We start from the raw sequence: 18,890 nt of genomic DNA, 5'->3' as shown, positions 1-18,890 counted from the left end.
TGAAATGAGGTATACCCTTTTGGAAAGAATTAATGGACATTTTCAGTTACAAGCATTTAAATGGCAACAGTTAGCCATAGACTATCGCTGTAACTACTGATATATTATCTGCTGACTCACCCAAACATGCTGCAGCCCCCACCATAGCATAGAGCCCTGGAGTGATGCAGTCGGCTCCGACCTCACACCACTCTTTGAACAGGAACCAGTCATGGTGGTAATATGCCAACTGCTCCACGGCAATGCCAACGATTCGCCCTGCAATTGCCCCGATGGCCATGCTGGGGATGAACAAGCCCGACGGTACCTGGGGATGAGAAACAGGAACTGGTTTTAGTGTTGATAAAGACATGCTGGCAGACAAATCTGCCCTGTTAGGAAAAATCATCCAGGCATCACCTTCAGTCCAAATGTAAATATGGTCATGATGATTTTAAAGATGAGCGCCAGGCAGAGTTGCCACATGGCAGCGTAGACGCCGGGTCCCGCTGGTCGGTTGGGGTTGTCAGTGAAGGCCTTGCTGCCATTCATCTGGCTGCGGTACTGGCAGAGCTGCGAGGACTCCAGCGGGCCACAGTCAGTAAACAACTCCTTTATCAGCTCGCTGGTATTCTGCCGTGTGTATGGGTTCGGGAAAGCAACCACAGCTGTGATGGCGGCCACGAGGATCACCTCCAACACCGGGTACTTTCCTGAAGAGAGAGACGACCCAGCATGTCAGACTGTGGGAGGCTTTTAGCATGATGTGTCTCTCACCAGGATCCCAAGCCAAATACTGTTGCATACTTAGAATCAGAGTTGTCTATTTAAATTAAGAAGCCACTGGGTCTGACAACAGTGACACAATGTGAAATGCAGTCTGGGAAACCCCCACATGCATCAAGTCGAAGTACTTGCCGAAGCGTGTTGACTTGCGCCGCCGGCACCAGGCAATGTTGGCTCGGATGAAGAAAGCTCCCCAGAGACCACCAAAAACTCCCAGAAGGATGAAAGGGATGAGCTCAAACAGGTACCACGGCGTGTGGTACTCCACGTAGAACAGCACCAGACGGCTGTTACCAAAAGGATTGATGGACCGCAGGACGAAGGCCGCCACCAGTGCGGCAAAGAAGGAGCGCCACAGTGTCTTGAGAGGGAAGTAGTAGCTCACCTGGAGGAGAGGGGGGAGAGTTTACAAGATTAGTTGTGAAATTTTCATGAAGCATTATATTGTGAAAATTAAGGGACAGAGAAATTCAGAGTCAGTTCATGGGTGTTAAAGGAAATGTGCTGTACCTCCTCCAAGCTGAAGAGAACTCCTCCTATCGGGGCTCCAAAAGCCACAGACACTCCAGCAGCTGACGCAGCAGAGAGAACCTGAGGGGACAAAACAAACACACCTCAGCTGACGTGACGGCTCCTTAACAACTACATTTACACTGAACATAGTCACATATCATAACAATAGAACACTGGGGGATACAAAACACAACAAAGAAAGTCAGACAGTTTATTCAGCTCAAAGGGGATAGGTAGCAAACCTTCCTGTAATATCAACCATCACCTCTTCTCTCTCACCTCTCGTTTCTTGGCCTCGTTCTTGCTGTACTTGGGGAAGAGGTAGGAGAATATGTTCCCACAGCAGCAGGCCACGTGGACCAGGGGGCCCTCTTTCCCCAGGCTGAGGCCGGACGCCACAGCCAGCACTAAAGTAATGGTCTTGATCATCAGGGTCCACTTGCCCAGGTAGCCCCTGATGATAAACCCACTCAGGATGGTCTTGATCTGCCGGGTAGAGAGGAATATACACATGAAAATAAAGTCGAGCTACAAGGATACTGCTCACTGAACTCAGAAGTATTACTACGAGTAATCAAACTGAGAGACAACTGGAAAAAACAGATGCTGTCACTAAATAACTAATCTTTGGTGATAGAACAAATATATAAAATATAATTAAATTATACAATAACCTTAAAATAAGTCAATGTCATAGCTTTGCTCTCTTCTTGACACTCTTTTCTTGACATGATATTGAAAAAGCCAACATCAGTAATTTCCAACTAATTAAAATAAGGAGACAGACAACATCATCTTGGGCTGCAACAAATCTTTATTTCCATTATTTAGTTTTTTTATTCACCCATTATTTGTTTTGTCAGAAAACAAAATGCCCTTCACAGTTACCCAGGTCCCGAGATAACAGTTCAAACCACAAAGATATTCAATTTACTATTACAATAGATTACAATTTTCTATATTTTAGTCAAATCAACGACCCCATCAGGATATTTTAAAGCTGCCTTTTCGTTCTCTTTGAGCAAATCCACTCTGGCTTCGCTTGAGCTGCATCTCTGTCTGATCTTTTCCTTTATTCAACATGCTCAAAGTCGCCGACTACCACACACTTTCCCCGGCAATGCAGTGCTAGTTTTCTTGTTCCCATGGCAACAAAAAAAATATATATATATTTTTTGAAAGCTCAGACCGCACACTCTGAAATGGCTTTTTCACAGCGCGGTCAAACCTGTCACATCTTCCTGCTGCCAACTGAATTAACAATTTTAAACCACTTAAAGACATTAAAGGGAGACCCACAAGCATGAAAACACGCTGAGTGGATCCCAGAAGGATGCAAATAACCAATTACACCACTGTCATGGAGAGTCAGAGACAGCTGCAGAGATTTATAGACTTTTATTTCATGTGCTGCTCTTAATTTCCAACAACCCGAGCAAATCAATCAGACGTGAGCAAATGAGAGTCTCATGTCTTAGTTGCTGGAGTTTCCCCTCAAGAACCTTCAATGCATTTCCAAAGAGAGGTTTCAAAAACAGACCGTGCATGCAGCTGCTAGCAAGTTTCAACTGTACTGTTGCAAAAGTAATATTTTCCTCACCTCAGGGATCCCAGAGCCGCAGGCGTATGGAGCAAACACCTTTACCAGACAGACAGCCAGGAAGGCGAAGGACAGAGCCCAGTAGATGTACATGAAGTAGTTCATGATGTACGAGCCAGGGCCCTGCAAAGAGGTGAGAAAGATGGGAGCACGTGAAGAAAAGGGATCAAGAAAGTTGAAACTCACTGGCTCTAAATATCATACAGTATAATGTCTGGATGTGACGGAGAGCATTGGCAAGCATGCATGTGTGCTGTGCGTGGCAGAGATGTAAATTATCTCTGTAAACGTCCCACTGATCCCACTAACTATAACAGAAAACAGGGAGGCTTGATGTGAAGTTGATGTAATTAATGTAGTATTTTGATATCAATATTTGACAGTTCATGGTAAGTCATGCCTTTACGCAACCAAAAAATTCTGCTGCAGCGACAGGCCTCTCAGGTGCCTGTGTTAGTCTACCTCGGCCTGCCCCAGTATTAGCTCAGCCCAGCTCTTCCACTGAGGACACTTGTCCCGCTCAGCGAAGGTGGTCTCATTGGACGTCCAGCAGCACTGCTCGTGGTTGAACCACATGGCGCTCAGACACACGCCCTCCTTCAGGTCGTTCATCCAATCAGCAGCAATGTCAATAAGGCCAGCCAAAGCACCTGGCAGGAGGAGGAAGAGGAGGTAGGAACAGAGGGGGCAAAGAAGTGAAGGCAGGGAGGAGAGAGGAGGTGGAAAAAGGGGAAAAAAAACGAGAAAGGTGTTTGGAAGCAGTTAGCTTGCCAGTTATGCTACCAGATTTATATGAGTCTGTTAACAATGTCACTGCACCAAAAGAAAATTCAAAAAGAAAACTGATGAATCTGCATTTATGGCTTTTTGCTTTAACAACGGGCCCTTTCATCTGGAGTTAATCCTCACAGCCAAAGAACTAAATATTTACCTGCATAAATGCAAAATGGAAGGTTTTGTAACTAGTTCACCACAAGAATGTTCACTATACTAGAAATCTCCACATCAGAAGGCAGACACTTGTCAGAATAAATGTCAGAACTATATATTAAAACTCTGAACTGAACTTTGTCTGGTGAGGACAGTGTGTTGCATGAAAAGTGGGCAAATAAGAGCAAAAGACAGACAAAGAGGAAGACTGAGCGTGAGCTGCCTGAGGCGAAGCATGTGAGAGTCACCAGCAGAGACGACAGTGTGTGTGTGTGTGTGTCTGCTTGTCTAAAATGTGTAAATATGTGTTACCAGAGGCCAAGCCGGTGAGAGTAACCACCAGCCACCCAGACCAGGCATCGTACAGGCTCTTTGTGAACTCCCATGCTGACTCCTTTTTCTTACTGTTAATCTGCAAACACACAGGAAAAAAAATGCATTAATAATACAGGAAACAACACTCATAAGCTTGAGATGTAAGATTACACACACTATAAGAACTTATAATGGCAGTGAAGCAAGTAGGTCAAAGGTTTATAACTACCAGTGATAAGTAATTCAGTTATCTACTCTCGTGGCTTGATTTCCACTGCTGCCTCAGTAAAACAGCTGTTTCCTGTAAGTTGGGCAAGACCGGGTCGACAAAGTATTCAAATAACATTCAAATTCTCAGAGTTATCGTTTCCAGGTGAGCTGCACTAAAACACTTCTAGAAAGCTGGCCAGAGAAATTGAGTCAATATTTGGATAAGAGAGATGAATCAGTAACAGGGAGACGTGGGGCAGAAAGTTCAGTTTACTGTGTGTCCATTCATTTGGGTGCATTCATGACATCTTTGCATTATTACATTTCTGCACTGACCAAGACCAAGTCCATGCTCATTCTTGACCTTGGTCTTGGTTTCCAACTTCTGATGAAGAATCTTAGAAAAAGAGTTTGCCTCAATTCATCTTAATTTTAAGACATTTTTCATTTAATTTTTTTATTTGACATTTTTCCTTGGATTTTCTGTTGATGAAGTTTTTGATTTCTGTCGGTGGGTTGGGCTAGTTTCATCCACTGTTAAGGCATCGAGGCTAAAACTGCTGACCCTAACTACCCAGTTCTGCTTTTGTGTGATCCAAACAAACTGTCGCTGCTGCAGGAAACGTGTACCGCATCAGTTCCGGTGCAGAAGAGGATTTTTTGCTGACACAAGTTGATGTGAGCACTTTATGAACTTGGAACAAACCAAACCACAAAAAGTGTCTATTTGAACGTCTAGTTGCAAAGTACATCGAAGCAGACTTTCGAGCCCTTTGAGACTTAAGTTGTCCTCACCTTCCTGTGTCTCTCGCGGTCCTTGCACTTCTCACGCACCCAGTCGATGGTGTGGAAGTCGTCATAGGTCCCCACACCAGGGATGGGCTCCTCTAGGAAGTCCAACAGGTGAGTGGAGCTACTGGGAGCCCCGCCCCCGTTAGACATGGCGTAGTTAGACCCTGAGGAGGACAAACAGACAGGGAGCCTTTAATTAAACACTTTACAATATGATAAAGCATTTACAAGCAGAATACACATGTTAGTATTTGCCTATGAATCCAAATTTTTAAAACCATGTATACACAGATCCGCCCGCTCTGCAACATCAACAAGAAACAAACACCATCAAATATGTCAAAACAAAAGATTGTGATGTGATATTTTGGCCGTGCTGCTCTGCCGTACATCCGACCCTTGTATAGGATCCATCACTGCACTGCCTGCACATCAGAGCTACATCACATCATCCGGCCCATCACAGACACTGCAGATCTCACCACACGGGCACCACTGTGATCTAATGAGACTGTCAGAAACATAGCTATGCTGGGAAAACACTGCCAGGCTCTGCAGTCCATCACCTCATCTGGAACAACAACGCTAAGGTAGTGGAGATTTATTTGCACCGCTGCGACCTATGGATGAGCAAACTGCGTTGAAATATCTGGAGGAAATCTTTTTTATTATTTGATACGAACAGTCACGCCTACACCGGAGCCTTTGGAGTGAAGTGAGCTGCTCGTGGGCACCCTGACAGAGCAGATTCTCCCTGCTGGTCTGAGATGCAGATCGTGTGGGTGGATGTGTACATGTAAGCTTTCAAAACCTCAATCAGCAAACTGAATTTTCTTCCTCTAAGAACCAGACCTGATACATCCAAGAATTCAAATGCATGACATTTTCATTTTACTTAAAATCTTTAACAGATATATTGTTGTGCCTTTTTCCTGGCAGTCTCGTTAGCTCTGGTGTGATTGGATCAGCCCACTGCAGGTTGCAGAACAATTTGATTGCCTATAGGCCCAATAACCATGCACAGTCAGTTCAGCAATGACCACAATATCACTAGGATTTGTTATAGCACATATTAATGATTAAACAAAAAAATATAGAGCAAACATTGTCCAATGCCCTTTAAAAGACTGTCTTGATACTAGAAATAGAACAGTAGAGTCATTTTGCTTATAACAGTGACAGGAGTTAAAACGAGTTTGTTACGTTTGATCTGTTCTGGCTGGATGCACAGATTCAATAAGAGGAGGGACAGAGAAACATACTGGCTGACAAGGAAAAGCCTAGAGGGTTTTTCTCTATGACTCTCATCTGGAAAACATCATAAGATTTACAAGGCTGTCGCCTGGCTTTGTCGGCTGAGGTGGCTGCATGAGGGATAATCAAATACCTTCCTAATCTTTGATTCCAAAATTCATGTATCAGAGGCCATTTCATCAACTTCAAAATGCACGGTCACATGTTTAATCTGGCACAAAGTGCATTTGATAAATTAGGGAGAACCCTGTCCTCCAGCAGAAAAGCTGAGCCTAAGCTTCCTACTTGTGATGACACAAATATGTGAGACTTCTTTATCTGCAACACAAAGGAGGCACTGTGTGTAACAATGGCAAAAGGGAGACACAGAGCAACAGTTAAAGCTTCTGTTTAAGTGTTCAAGGCAACGCAAAAGGAAAATATTCGCTAACAATTATGTGTCACCTCACAAGCACAACTTGTTTGTCCTGTCTGTGTACATTCAGCAATATTCGATTAATTTATTTCATCCATTCATTCATTCGGTGCCGTGCAGTCGGCCATTTGTCAGCCATGCATGGTGCTGGTGATTTTTCCAGCATCTTGTGATAAGCAGCTGCTGGAAACAGAGGATGTTACTGGGGGTAGAAACACCCTCCGGGCAGAATTTTACAGACTTCAAGAGATTATTCAACTATTTTACCAGATAAATTCAATTTAGATTTAAAAAAAAAAACAAAAAAAACAAAACAAGAACCAACAAATGAGAGTTGCTTTTCTGTGAAAGTGGCAGTTAGACACGAAAAGCAGATCATGTTTATTTGCCGCTCTCAAGGTCATTTTCTACCTACTGTGATCTGTATAAAAAAAAAAAAAAGAAAGAAATAAAAGTGCCTCAGCGTTACCTTGACTTTGTGGCTCTCATGCTGCTAAGGATAAAGGTGTGAATACAGAAATGTGGGTGAGACTAATGCCAACTGAGTGACACGCCATGCTTAGTACTAAGCCCAGAACATTAAACATACACATTCCAGTCCACAATACATATTTTCCTTTATGTTCCTAATCTCCTGAGCATAACTGCAGCTGGGGCAGGGCCATAGCTATTAAACAATGCCTCATTCAAAGCTGTTAAACCTTTGTGATCAGCCTTAAACATCCCTTACATGGTTGTTTTTAACCGGGGCCATTAAACAGATCATAAAATGGCATCAACACATCTGCATCCGTTCCCAAGCATTACTACACTGCACCCGCTACACCAATACCATGTTATTACTCAGCAGAACATGAGCTACACAACTCAATGCACCAGAAAATTCATCCACAACAGGTAGGACAGATTATAAGCAGCGTAAATTGGAATCTGCTTTGTATCAAATCACATTCATCTCAATTCAGAATAAAGCTTTTGCACACAAGCAAAAAATTTTACACCCAGTAACTGAGACATAAGCAGAAGATGAAGCCTGTTTCCAAAAGACGTTCCAGATTACGAATGTGGGCCATGACAGAGTCTTTGAAAGTGCAGCTTATTAGCTCATATCACTCCCTTTGATGTTTGACAGGATGTGGGAGAGGAGAAATAAGTCAAAACCCTTTGGTGGGAATTTCTGTAAAAAAGCAGGGACAAAAGGGCCGAGTACAGCTTTCATCAGACCAGCCGATACACATCCTGTCAGGTTAGGAGAAAGGAAACTGAGAGAGTGAGCTACTGCTGTTGTTGTTGTTGTGGAGTCAGCAGAAGTAAGAGTATCAGGCTTGGCAGGGAGACCTCCAAGCCTGCCCCAAGCCTACCCCTCTCCATTTTGATTTCAGAGTGACGGCTGCAGTCAGTGTAAACAGTCGTTTTGGTGGCTAGTGTGACCTTATAACTACATTTGGTTTAAAGGAAATTTTGGTAAAAATTCCTTGAGATCTGAGCACAGAGCTGATGCTCTGAGCCAAGACACAGAGAGCCAGAATGTTTCCTGAATTAATACAGGGATTGATATGTACTGACGACACTGCATTTCATATTGATTTTTTTCAAGAGACCTTTCAAAAATCCCTGCCTACTTATTAATGAGCATCTTGGTGTCTACCACTGACCAGCTGCAAATGTTTAAAAAACTAAACTAAATCGAAGCTAACGTGAATTGAATTTTAACTGTCAGCAGAAAGTGGACAGAAGTGCACAGTTTGTAACCAGGGTTAGAAAATATCAAAGGCTTCAAGCGAAAATGCTCCAGAAAATTCAGGACAAATCTATGAATTTACACAACACAAAAGCACACTCAAAAGATATGCTGCAAAATTTTTAAAGTAAGAAACCAGTGCAGTATCTGCTGCAAGACAAAAACAAACCTTCGACTGCACGTAGATAGATAAGGCTGTTGCTCCACACTGCAGCAACTACAGCAAAATTTCAAGCTCACAAGTAGGTACAAAAAGGATGTGGCTGATTTAGAATCGAATGTTTTCAGCTTCCAGTAAGGAAAACAGAAAAGTTGACTGATGAGAAACCAGACAAGCCCCTCCTGAAGATACTGCACTACTGGCACCCGTCAGCCGAGGCAGGAGCACGGAGCCAAGCGAGGGTGACGCCACGGAAAACAGAAACCGAAGGGGACTGCATGAGAGCACGTCGCCAGCATCAGACTCCAGTGGCTCAGCCAGCACGCAGACAACAAAATACACACACACACACACATAAAAATAAGGATTCAGTTTCTTTCTCCTGTGCATTAGTACAGTGACTCTGCGATTCTGTGCAGCCTGCATCAGGGCCAGAAAGCCACGTCAGTGCACACACATGCTGACTGTCAATAAATACCACTTCTCTAAGTGAACAGCATCTGACATGGCCTTTCTGTCTAGCCATGATATATGAAGTGGGAAATGACCATCAGGCAACTGCTTGTTCAGAGGTTTCTGGCTGTTAATGGCTGAAAAAAAAATATGCAGGTTTACTTCAGCCTAACAGCCACCCCTGCATTCCCGTGTATTAGGCCTACTCTACTACTGTTGAGTAAATCAGATCAGGGAGGTTTAGAGACAGCTGGCTGGGACACTGTGGGTCAGCAGGGCTGGAGTAGGGTTAGCCTGCTCAGCCATCATGTGATCTGCATCATAAACTGACACCGACAACCTCCTTATAGCCTGAAGAGCACCGTTGTTCACCTGACGCCAGCCTGATGACCAGACTTGAGGAAACCCTGGAGTCACACGAAAGGCCGACCAAAGTCCGAAGACCCTTTTAAACAGCTTTCACCTGTGTGTTCACGCGCTGGTTTTGATAGGTGACACAATGCAACAGTGTTTAATGTAAAAAACAGCAGTACACACAATACGTTTTCCTCCAGTGCCTCAATTATTGACATAGAAAACTGCCATAAGACACATGGTACAAACAATTTCAATGCAAAAAACCCCACTCAGAACAGAAAGACACAGATGGATGTGCGATAAAATGTGGTCACCTAGACTGAAGAAGAGACAATTTCAAAAACTGTGAGAGGACCACACACTGTACTGAAGAAGAGGAACCTGTGCATCCACAAGAAGAGAGGAAATAAAAGCTGAGACGTAAGGACGTCTGCGGCCTGAGGCTGTCGTACAAAGTGGACGCAGGCAGCAGCTAATGTGTCCTAAACTCACCAGGGGCCTTTTGTCTCTGCTCACTCACCATAAAAATCTAACAAGGCCTTGAGGAACCAACTGCACACAAAAGAGAGGAAGACTCCCTGAGGGCCACACAGGAAAGACAAACATGGATACAGCGCAAGAACTCACGTTTTGTTTAAAAAAAAAAAAAAAAAAAAAAAAAAAAAAAAAAGAAAGAAAGAAAGAAAGAAAAGAAATAATTTGTCACAATCTAACTGCGTGCCTTCACCCTGCGGACCCTGTTAGGTGTGACACGAATCTGGCCAACAGGTGTCCTCACACTGCAGGAAGGTTGCTTTAACAACAAACAGAGTAGAATCCATGAGCACCCACATATGTGGCAGCCACAGCTTGTGCATGTGTTTCTGTGGGGACATTAAAATGGATGCCCATGATCGTGTCTTTAGTCGCTGCTGCCTCAAGGCCCAAACACAAGCCTTCAAACTGAATCAGCCCTCTCTTTATCTCTTATCTTTGGCTGACGTGCACACACACACACACACACACACACACACACTAACGGTTAATCATCGACAGAGGGGTGAATGGTGAAATAAGCTGAACGGCTAGCTGTTTAGCTACCACCGTTTATTCGGCGTTGTCATTAGCAATGGCAGCTCCTAATCCACACTGGCTCTCCTGTTTCCATGCCTCACCAACAGCACAGCGGGCGGCGTTTGCTTAACCTGCGCCGTGTCTGCCTGCCATATGGTTACATGCACACGAAGCAGGAGGACGGCCTCTGTCATCTGGAGGGAATCGGAGGGAAATGGGGGAGAAACAAGTGGGGATATGGCGTACCTCTCCTTGGGATCTCCTGCAGCGGGATGGTGTCCCCTCCCCCGTCGTAGGGCAAATAGGGGTCGGCCGCCGCGTCGTCCTCCTCCATGTTTGAGAGCTGAGACGACGCTAAGCTAAAGCTAAGCTAGGCTTCACTACGCACTGTTCGACGTGTGTTTGCGTTGGTCGCTGCCATGTTTACCACAGGAAGACAAGCGGGGCTGTGTGTGTGAGTGAGTGGGAGACCGTGTGTGCGTGTGAGCACACAGTCCTCCCTCCCTCCCTTCTCTTTTTCTCGCGCTCTCTCCACTGCAGCAGCTGACTACTGCTGATGATGTCATCACACAGGGAAGGACGATCACACCAGCCCTGCCTGCTTGGTTGCTAGGGGAGATCAGCGATCAGCGAGCCCTGCCTGTATGGAAGAAACCATGGTGCCGGGCCACGGGGGTGTGTGTTTGTGGGGGGGTATTAGTGGAACAGGCTGAGGAGCCAGGTGACAGGTGTGCTGCACTGTAAGGTGGATTATTATAAAAGACCTGTAAAAACTGGTTGACATTATTTGGCAACTATCTTTAACAAAAATACCGCCAGAACTGCTGTTTCCAGCCTCTCAAATGTGAATGTTTCCTACTTATCTTTTTAATATATGACAGTGAACTGAATACAACCACTCTGAAGTATGTGGATCAATATGCTTTTTCAAGGCTGATTATTAGTAATCAAGGGGACCAGTGACCGACATTTGGGGAAGATATACATTTACAGTTAGTGATCATTGTTATTGGCTTGATTGACTTAAATCCCTTATCACCTTTTGCCCTTCATGAAATGGGGGTTGCAGAAACCATTTAACAGTGTCTCTTTCTTTCTGCTTGTATGACATATCCAAACATAAGTTAAAGCACTTACACTTTACTAAAACATCTGTATTCTTCCCTCTAAAAAAACAACAACAAAAAACAGCCTCTCATCCTAGAATGTGGGAAATCAGCCAGATGTGACCAATCCACATTAAATATAGTTTCTCCGTCAAAGTCATTCATTCAGTAATGCCTGGCCTCATCTTAACTTATTGTATGAAATGACTGAGCTCATTTGGACTACAAATTATCTTAATGAGCTCAATGCAATGAGGTTTAAAGATTTTACAAGAGAGGAGTGAGCACGGGTATCAGACTGATAATCAGCAGAGGAGGAAAATTCAGACCTGTGCATCTGTAGTTAAAACCTTTTACAATAAAAGATATACCTTTCCACAGCTGTATTTTGGCAATTCAACTCAAAATGATTTAGCTTTTTCATATACAGTGAAAGAAATCTTTGTGATTGCACACACAAGAAATACATATATGCCCATGAAAGTTATTTGCCTGTTAATTTTGGTTATTTTTGAATAAACACCACTTCAACTGCTGCCTTGGCTGCAGTATGCAAAGAGAAAACGAACTGCAGGAAAACAGAGTCAGCAAAAAGACGCTCTAATGACGGAAACACAGCAGTTTCTCAACCATCCTCTCTCGTGTTGACTCTACAGGGTGTATATGAAACATGTGAGATATCTGGATGTCTCATAGCATCTGCAACATAATGCAAGATAAGACATTACTAACTCTTATGCAGAGGAGTCAGTGTTCAGAGCTTCATGGGTAAAATCATTCTATTTCAAGGCAGAAGGTGTTTTGTAAACTTGGTGTAATCGTATGTTGTTATATGAAACAATGAAGCTAAGACATGTTCTTTCACATCCCTTCCAGTTCCCAGGCTTAAACAATGGGACTCGCACACTGTAATTTAGATTTCACTCTAAAGTAAAATACAACCCGTCATACCTTAGATCTTGCTGGGCAATGGCACAGGTGATATCAGCCATAGTTTGTCACCACCCTCCAAAACAAGTCCCGCCAGGACGTCAAGACAGCAAAACCACGATATGAAATTTGAAACAGGAAAGTCTCTCGAGTTTCTGTAATCCAGTGAGTTAAAAGAACCCAGACTAAATCCGTTTCTGTTCAAGAACCAAAGTTTTCCGAAGCACCGCTGCATTTATCTCTTTTACTCCTTCTAAGCCAACAAAAAGTTTCAGCAAAAATCTCCATGGGGCTACGGAGTGAGCCAGCCCCCTGCTCACACTGCAGACTTAGCCGAGAGGAGGGCTTTACAAGCTTTTCTGTGAACCCACCCCTCACCATTACGTAAAAATAGCACAGGGAGGCAGAGACAGGCAGCATACCAACTTCAAGGAAGGACACGTATCCAGAGATTTCCTGAAACACTAGCTCACACCACCTGGCAGCCTAACTGGTTCACTGGGAATGTCGGCGCACGTCTGGGTGTCACATGCAAATCAAGGCTGACCAGACAGGTAGGTGAAGTTCAGGTATTTACAGTAGTAAATTACAATATAGTCCAAGATATTAAAAAGGGAAGACCGAAAACAAATGTAGTTGTTTCAGATTCCTTCAACAGTTAAAAAGCTTTCCGTATTATGACAGTATCAGTAATGTGCTGTGCATCTACCTGTTGAAACGTTTCACTGAAGCTCTGTATTTGTAGCAGCAGTGACAGTATAAGTGCTGGTAGGTTAGGGTTACTCTGTACTTTCGCCTTTTGAGACAAACTGCCCAGAGGTCCAGTTTCAGAGTAAAAGAATAAGAGGCTAATCACCAGGCGGAAATGTAAGCCAATCCCTCTTTCATAAACACACATACAGTACATTAACACAACCTCTCTGATACCTCTATTAAGTGATTTGGCAAAGACAAAATAGAAAACTCATAACGATTGTATGAAACATCTCAAAATCATTCACAACATCTCCCCACAGAATAAATCCTAGCGACTCTGGTGATGCCTGACAGCTGACAAATCAGAGGATATTTCTTTTATTCAGGTAACATGGCCTCTGCTCCAGCACTGCCTCCAGGCCAAACTTGTCACCCATACAGCCATCTATGTGTGTGTCCTACTGAACAGCCTGGTCACCCCTCTTCAATAATAAATAGGATGAGTCTAGACAGACACTTCAAATCATACAATGGAAGTCCACGGGTAGTGCTGATTCAAAGTCGGCAGAAATGCTGCCAACATAATTTAAATCCATTAACAGCTTGACAGAAAGAAAATATTAGCTTACATACGAACGTAAAACAGAAGTGAAGTGCTGTAGAGTAGAAGTACTAGACCAGGCACTGCTTTTCAGTTTAGGAATTACAACTTTCTCCATCAAATCCTTAGTTCATATCCTAACCTTAAAATGGTCTAATTTTTAGTTTTTAATTTCTTCATTAACAGAAATACTGTGGTTTTTTTGTTCCAACCATACAAGACTTAACAGTCAAAAAAAGGAACAGTGTTGATCAAGCTTCAACTGAAGAAAGTTGCTCCACAGGAGAAAGGAAGATGACAGATCATAGTGAAATAAGGGCCAGTGAAAGGTCCGTGTTCTCTTGAAGCAACTGGTCCATTTTACTTTAGATTCTTTTAAATAAATGTGTTTTTTTATGTGTACTGTATCTTTATTCTAAACTCTGTCTGCAACCCAAAAACATTAAACTGAATCCAATAAAGGCAGTTAATCCTAGTTATCCAATTCAAACGGACAGAAAATAACCTCTCTGCTCAACAAACACTTAAAACAGAGTTTAAACAGGACAGAGTGTTTTTTTATCCCTTGCATAAACACACCAGTTTGCCAACTTCAGTGCTCATTCTCATTCAAAGAGAGCAGGGATTTGACACTAAATCAAGCCAGCAAGTTTTCAGCGTGGAAGCACCGTAATTAAAAACAAACCGTTCATATTTGGAGAGCCAAGATCAGCCGACCCCTCTAACACAACCCTCAGCATGTGCGATTTCTGTTTGATCAGCTGCAAGTCAAAGCTCAAGAAATGGGGAAACGAGAGGAATCAGCACATTTACTCAGACAGGGAAGAACAAACAGGATGCGGCAGATCGGGTGTTGATGGGACACCGGATATACCAGTCAGAGTGCCACAGAGCTGCTGAATGAATGAGAAACAGGTGACTGCACTGGAATGGCAGGTATGACTACAATCATAAATACAAGGCACCGCAGCCAGACAAGCAGAAGCATGGCAGAGATCACTTCCAGCAGTCTAATAATGAATGAGGTAATGATCTAACTCAGCAGAAAACACAACAGTCGCTTATAAAAGTGCATCATAAATATGTCACTGTTTCATTTAATACGCTAAAACCGCTGTGTCTCCACTTGTACACCCCGTTCCACCTAACCTCTTCTATATTTAGCCAGCCGATGACGCATTTATGAATTTAAAAAAAAAAATCTGAGGCTCTGCCACGTGTCTGCACTGTTACTACCACCAGTCTGTAATTGCTACCTGACAGGAAAATCCACGTAAGGCTGGAGACAAAAAGGAGGAGGAACAATGTGCAAAGGCAAAAGCACATGTAAAAGTGGCAGTGGAACCAAAAAGTAAAGCAGAGGACACAGGAAGCAAGAACATTAAAGAGGTGATCGGGTCAAGGTAGAAGACAGAAACGTGAATATAAACAGGATAGTGGAGAGGGGAAAACTGGGAAACTATCTAAAGCAAAGCTTGGTACAAGAACAGTTATGGACAGAATAACAATCACAACAAGACAAATAAGACGACCAAGCAGATGACTGTAGGTAAAAAAAATAAAATAACAAAAAAAACAAACTGGAGTCCGTGGAGAGTCTAACAGATCCTTATAAAGCAGCATATTAAGAGATGTTTATATAACTAAAAAAATAAAACAGCAATAAACATGCATAGATAGACTGATTAAAAACAGGTAAATGAATGTCACAATGGAAATCCTGACATTTTTAAATAAATTCATCTCAGTTCACAAATGATTTCAAAAGTGCAAGTGCTTTCAAATGGGAAAATATTTTTCAGTTTACATTTTATTTTCTTAAATTTATTTTGATGCCATGACCTAAACTTCCTATCACGTGACTTGGGTTCCACACTTAAGTCACATGAGCCAGCTCTATTCACTGAATGAAGACAGTGAGATGCAGGTGAAAGCTCTGAAATTAGAGTATTTAACATATTCTCATGAGCAGGTCACATAAAAGTGATTTTGGCTCTCTATAACCATTTCCTTTTAAAATGATCAGTTTATAACTATTTGTGAGGTTCAGTAGGTCAAAATGGGAGCAGGACGATTATCTTGACTGGATGCTGTGTAGCAGGTGTCTGAAGGGTGTGACAGGACAGCATGTGGAGCAGCTGATGGGTGTGGATGGACATGAAGAAAGGGCAGATGGCAGAGTGACTGTGTCACAGGACAGCAGCACACAGAAACAGACACACACTTGATGCGTCTTGGCATCAGGAGTGAGGTGATTCACAGCCAGAGCAGCGTTTCCCTGCTTTGTCGGGTCAAACCATGAACCAGAAGATTTCTGAATTTGAAGATGCAGCAACAGAAAGATCAGGGCATGATGGGAGATTTCAAGGAAAGATCCTATCTGATTGGAGAGTGAGGCCTGGGGTTTCATCAAGCCTGGGTCATGGAGTGGAAGCTCAAGAGATCCAGCAGATTTGGGACCAATCAAAACTGACAGGTGAGGTATTTGGAGGTCTCCCGTACTCCCTACCTGGGGAGGCAGCGTCTCCATCCAGCAGGTTGTCGTCCTCAGTGGTGTGGAAGTCCATGATGACGCCGGCTCCATCCAGCAGCTCCTCGTCGCTGCTGGCGCTGGCGATGCTGTTGTAGCTGTTCCTGCAATAGCCTCTGTGGTACAGCTGCTCCGACTCCATTTAGCAACACACCGGTGCCCTGGATGATAAGGAGGGAAGGAGGGAAGGAGGGAGAGAGGGAGGGAGGAGGGGAGTGGTGGAGATATACACACCGTGTTGTGAGGAGGCTAGATTACAGAGTCTACAAGGTGAGGGGAGTCTATCAGGTACACAGACGAGTGAGGTGAGTTGTCAACGAGCATACTGGCTCACAGCTAAACAGCAAAGACAGAAGGACATCGTGTGATAGACAAGATTATAGTCGTACAAACATATATAGTCCAGCAAAAAAAACAACTTTGTCAGTCGCTGAACAGCAATCAAGATATTTGACCGTGATGATATAACGAACAAAACCCACAAGAGGTGAGACTGAGGGATTAAAACAACACAGGGACGTCCTCCCTACAGTGAAAGGATGATTATGATAATAATGGAGCTGGACCAAAGAGAGCAGGGCAGCATCAACACAAAGCTCGTCACCTGCTCTCACACCTCACCCCCTTGTGGGAAAACTGGAAACTACACCAGAACCTGTAACCACAAACGTGACTCAGGCAGTGACGGATCTGACCTAAAATGACCCCCGCAGGGCTGAGCACAATGACAGCCCAATGACAGTTGAAAATTAGAGATAACCTGAAGATATTTTTAGGAACGTAAGCCTAGAGGTGTGATGAGTCACAAGGTAATAAAGAAAGAGAGACATTTAATGTGCTCCAGTGCTGTAGCCTGCCTGATCTTCACTAATCCTTTACGGTCTGATGGGCGACTCCATATTCTTCTGTGAAAAAAGACCTGGGCCTAATAGTTTTCTAGGCTCCCTCCATATCCACCTGAGTGGATTCGATTTCCTAATTGATCTTAATTTTTTTTGTCTAGATTTTTTATCACCCTGCAGTGTGTGATGTGTACTTTTAAAGTGAAAAGGAAGCGAACTGCACCAAAGTTTTGCTGTGCTTTCTAGCTATGGTTTGATTTATAAGAGCAGATCCACACCAACTCACACAGCTCAGAAAGTGCAAAAAGCACTAAGCTATTTACTTTGGATGTTTTGTTGCAGTGAGAGTCATTCACCTCTAACAAATAAGTTGTGACACATTGCCATGACAGTGAAACTACAGGCCGGCCAAGGACAAAAGCCCTCTGCAAACGCCAACAGGGAAACTGAAGAAGAGTAATCCACACTGGCACAAACTCTATAATGAGAGGCAAAGAGGAAGGAGAAACTTTCCCTGCGCCAACAATCACACTCATTCACCATGAGACAGGACTTCCCTTTGAGCTATATCAAATCAGCGTGGCCAGGAAATTCAATTCAGCTTGTATGCACAGTCAACGTGGAGGCAGAGCTTCTAGGTGAGCTCATGTGATATCACTGTTTATTGCCCTTTGAACTCTAGTTATTGCAGCATAGTCATGATTTGATTTCCCACCAGATTGGAATGCAAACAAATCTCACAAAACACTTTCTTTTGGATTAAAACAAAGCTTCTGCAGTAGCTCTGAGATTTGAAGAAAACGGCGCAGCAGGAGTGGTGATTCATGCAGCACTGTTAACCAGGACAAATTGGAGTGAGAATATGAAATGCATGTTAAAGGTGTGCAATTATCTTTTCAGACAGACAGATCCGATATCAAAAGAACTGTGCTGCTGAGCCTCTTAAAGACAGTTTGCTTTAATTGGACTTGTCATCTTACATCCTATTTCTCTCTGCTGGTGATGTTTGATAGCTATAATTATGATAGTCTGTTGTATACTTGTTTGTTCAAGTTTCCCCTCGTCGTTTGCAACAGAAATCAAAACAGCAATGATGCCAAAGAGACTAGAGTTTGTTTATTGTTGAAGAGTTTCTACCCAGGCAGTCAGATTTCATTCCGCCGTTTGAGGACGTGAATAAGTTCAGGACAGGGCGGAGTGTGTGTGTGTGTGTGTGTGAGACGGTTGATAACAGCAGTACAGTCAACAGCAAGGGAACAAAACGTTGCAGGGTTTGCTGATGTTATACAACTAGCTGAGCAGCGAGGGGCCTTATCTTCCTCCAGCTGGTCACTATGGAGGTGTTGCCCAGGCGACCGTTGCCGGGATGTGATTCAGCATTTTGCCCTTCTTCTAACCGACAGGCTCACACCTCCTCCTCCATGGACGCGGCCAATAAGTTGACGCGCATCCTTCAAAGGCAGCGAGCGGTCGATATATGGATCGCTTTGTAGCAAAACATCCACCGTGCAGCAGCACCAAAACAACAGCGACCTTTCACTCCTCACAATTAACGACACATCAACAATGTGGAGCTGGTCAGACATATCACTAACACTGACAAACTGACATACTGATCAGTACTGGT

At 43.5% G+C, this 18,890-nt stretch overlaps 1 protein-coding gene across 11 annotated transcripts in view; it reads right to left on the bottom strand.

The window, feature by feature from the left end:
* clcn3 (chloride channel 3) overlaps positions 1–18,890 on the bottom strand; it is a 30,055-nt gene that overhangs the window by 8,382 nt on the left and 2,783 nt on the right. For 3 of the 11 annotated variants that reach the window (XM_041030715.1, XM_041030717.1, XM_041030718.1), the window contains exons 2-11: positions 16,401–16,582; positions 5,129–5,289; positions 4,121–4,220; positions 3,341–3,528; positions 2,879–3,001; positions 1,558–1,764; positions 1,276–1,356; positions 898–1,150; positions 400–692; positions 121–307 (exon numbers count right to left, since the gene is read on the bottom strand). In XM_041030715.1, coding sequence (XP_040886649.1) covers positions 121–307; positions 400–692; positions 898–1,150; positions 1,276–1,356; positions 1,558–1,764; positions 2,879–3,001; positions 3,341–3,528; positions 4,121–4,220; positions 5,129–5,289; positions 16,401–16,563 — 1,756 coding nt within the window. In that variant the 5' untranslated portion in view covers positions 16,564–16,582. Of the gene's footprint in view, positions 1–120; positions 308–399; positions 693–897; positions 1,151–1,275; positions 1,357–1,557; positions 1,765–2,878; positions 3,002–3,340; positions 3,529–4,120; positions 4,221–5,128; positions 5,290–10,804; positions 11,105–12,615; positions 12,953–16,400; positions 16,583–18,890 lie in introns of those variants that run through there. The other 8 variants (XM_041030716.1, XM_041030721.1, XM_041030719.1 and 5 more) reach the window with 7 other exon arrangements.

Source organism: Toxotes jaculatrix, chromosome 23 (assembly GCF_017976425.1).
Source record: "Toxotes jaculatrix isolate fToxJac2 chromosome 23, fToxJac2.pri, whole genome shotgun sequence".
NCBI classification, from domain to species: Eukaryota; Metazoa; Chordata; class Actinopteri; family Toxotidae; genus Toxotes; species Toxotes jaculatrix.
The sequence above is the reverse complement of the archived record's forward strand: the minus strand, read 5'-3'. Positions and strand labels throughout refer to the sequence as shown.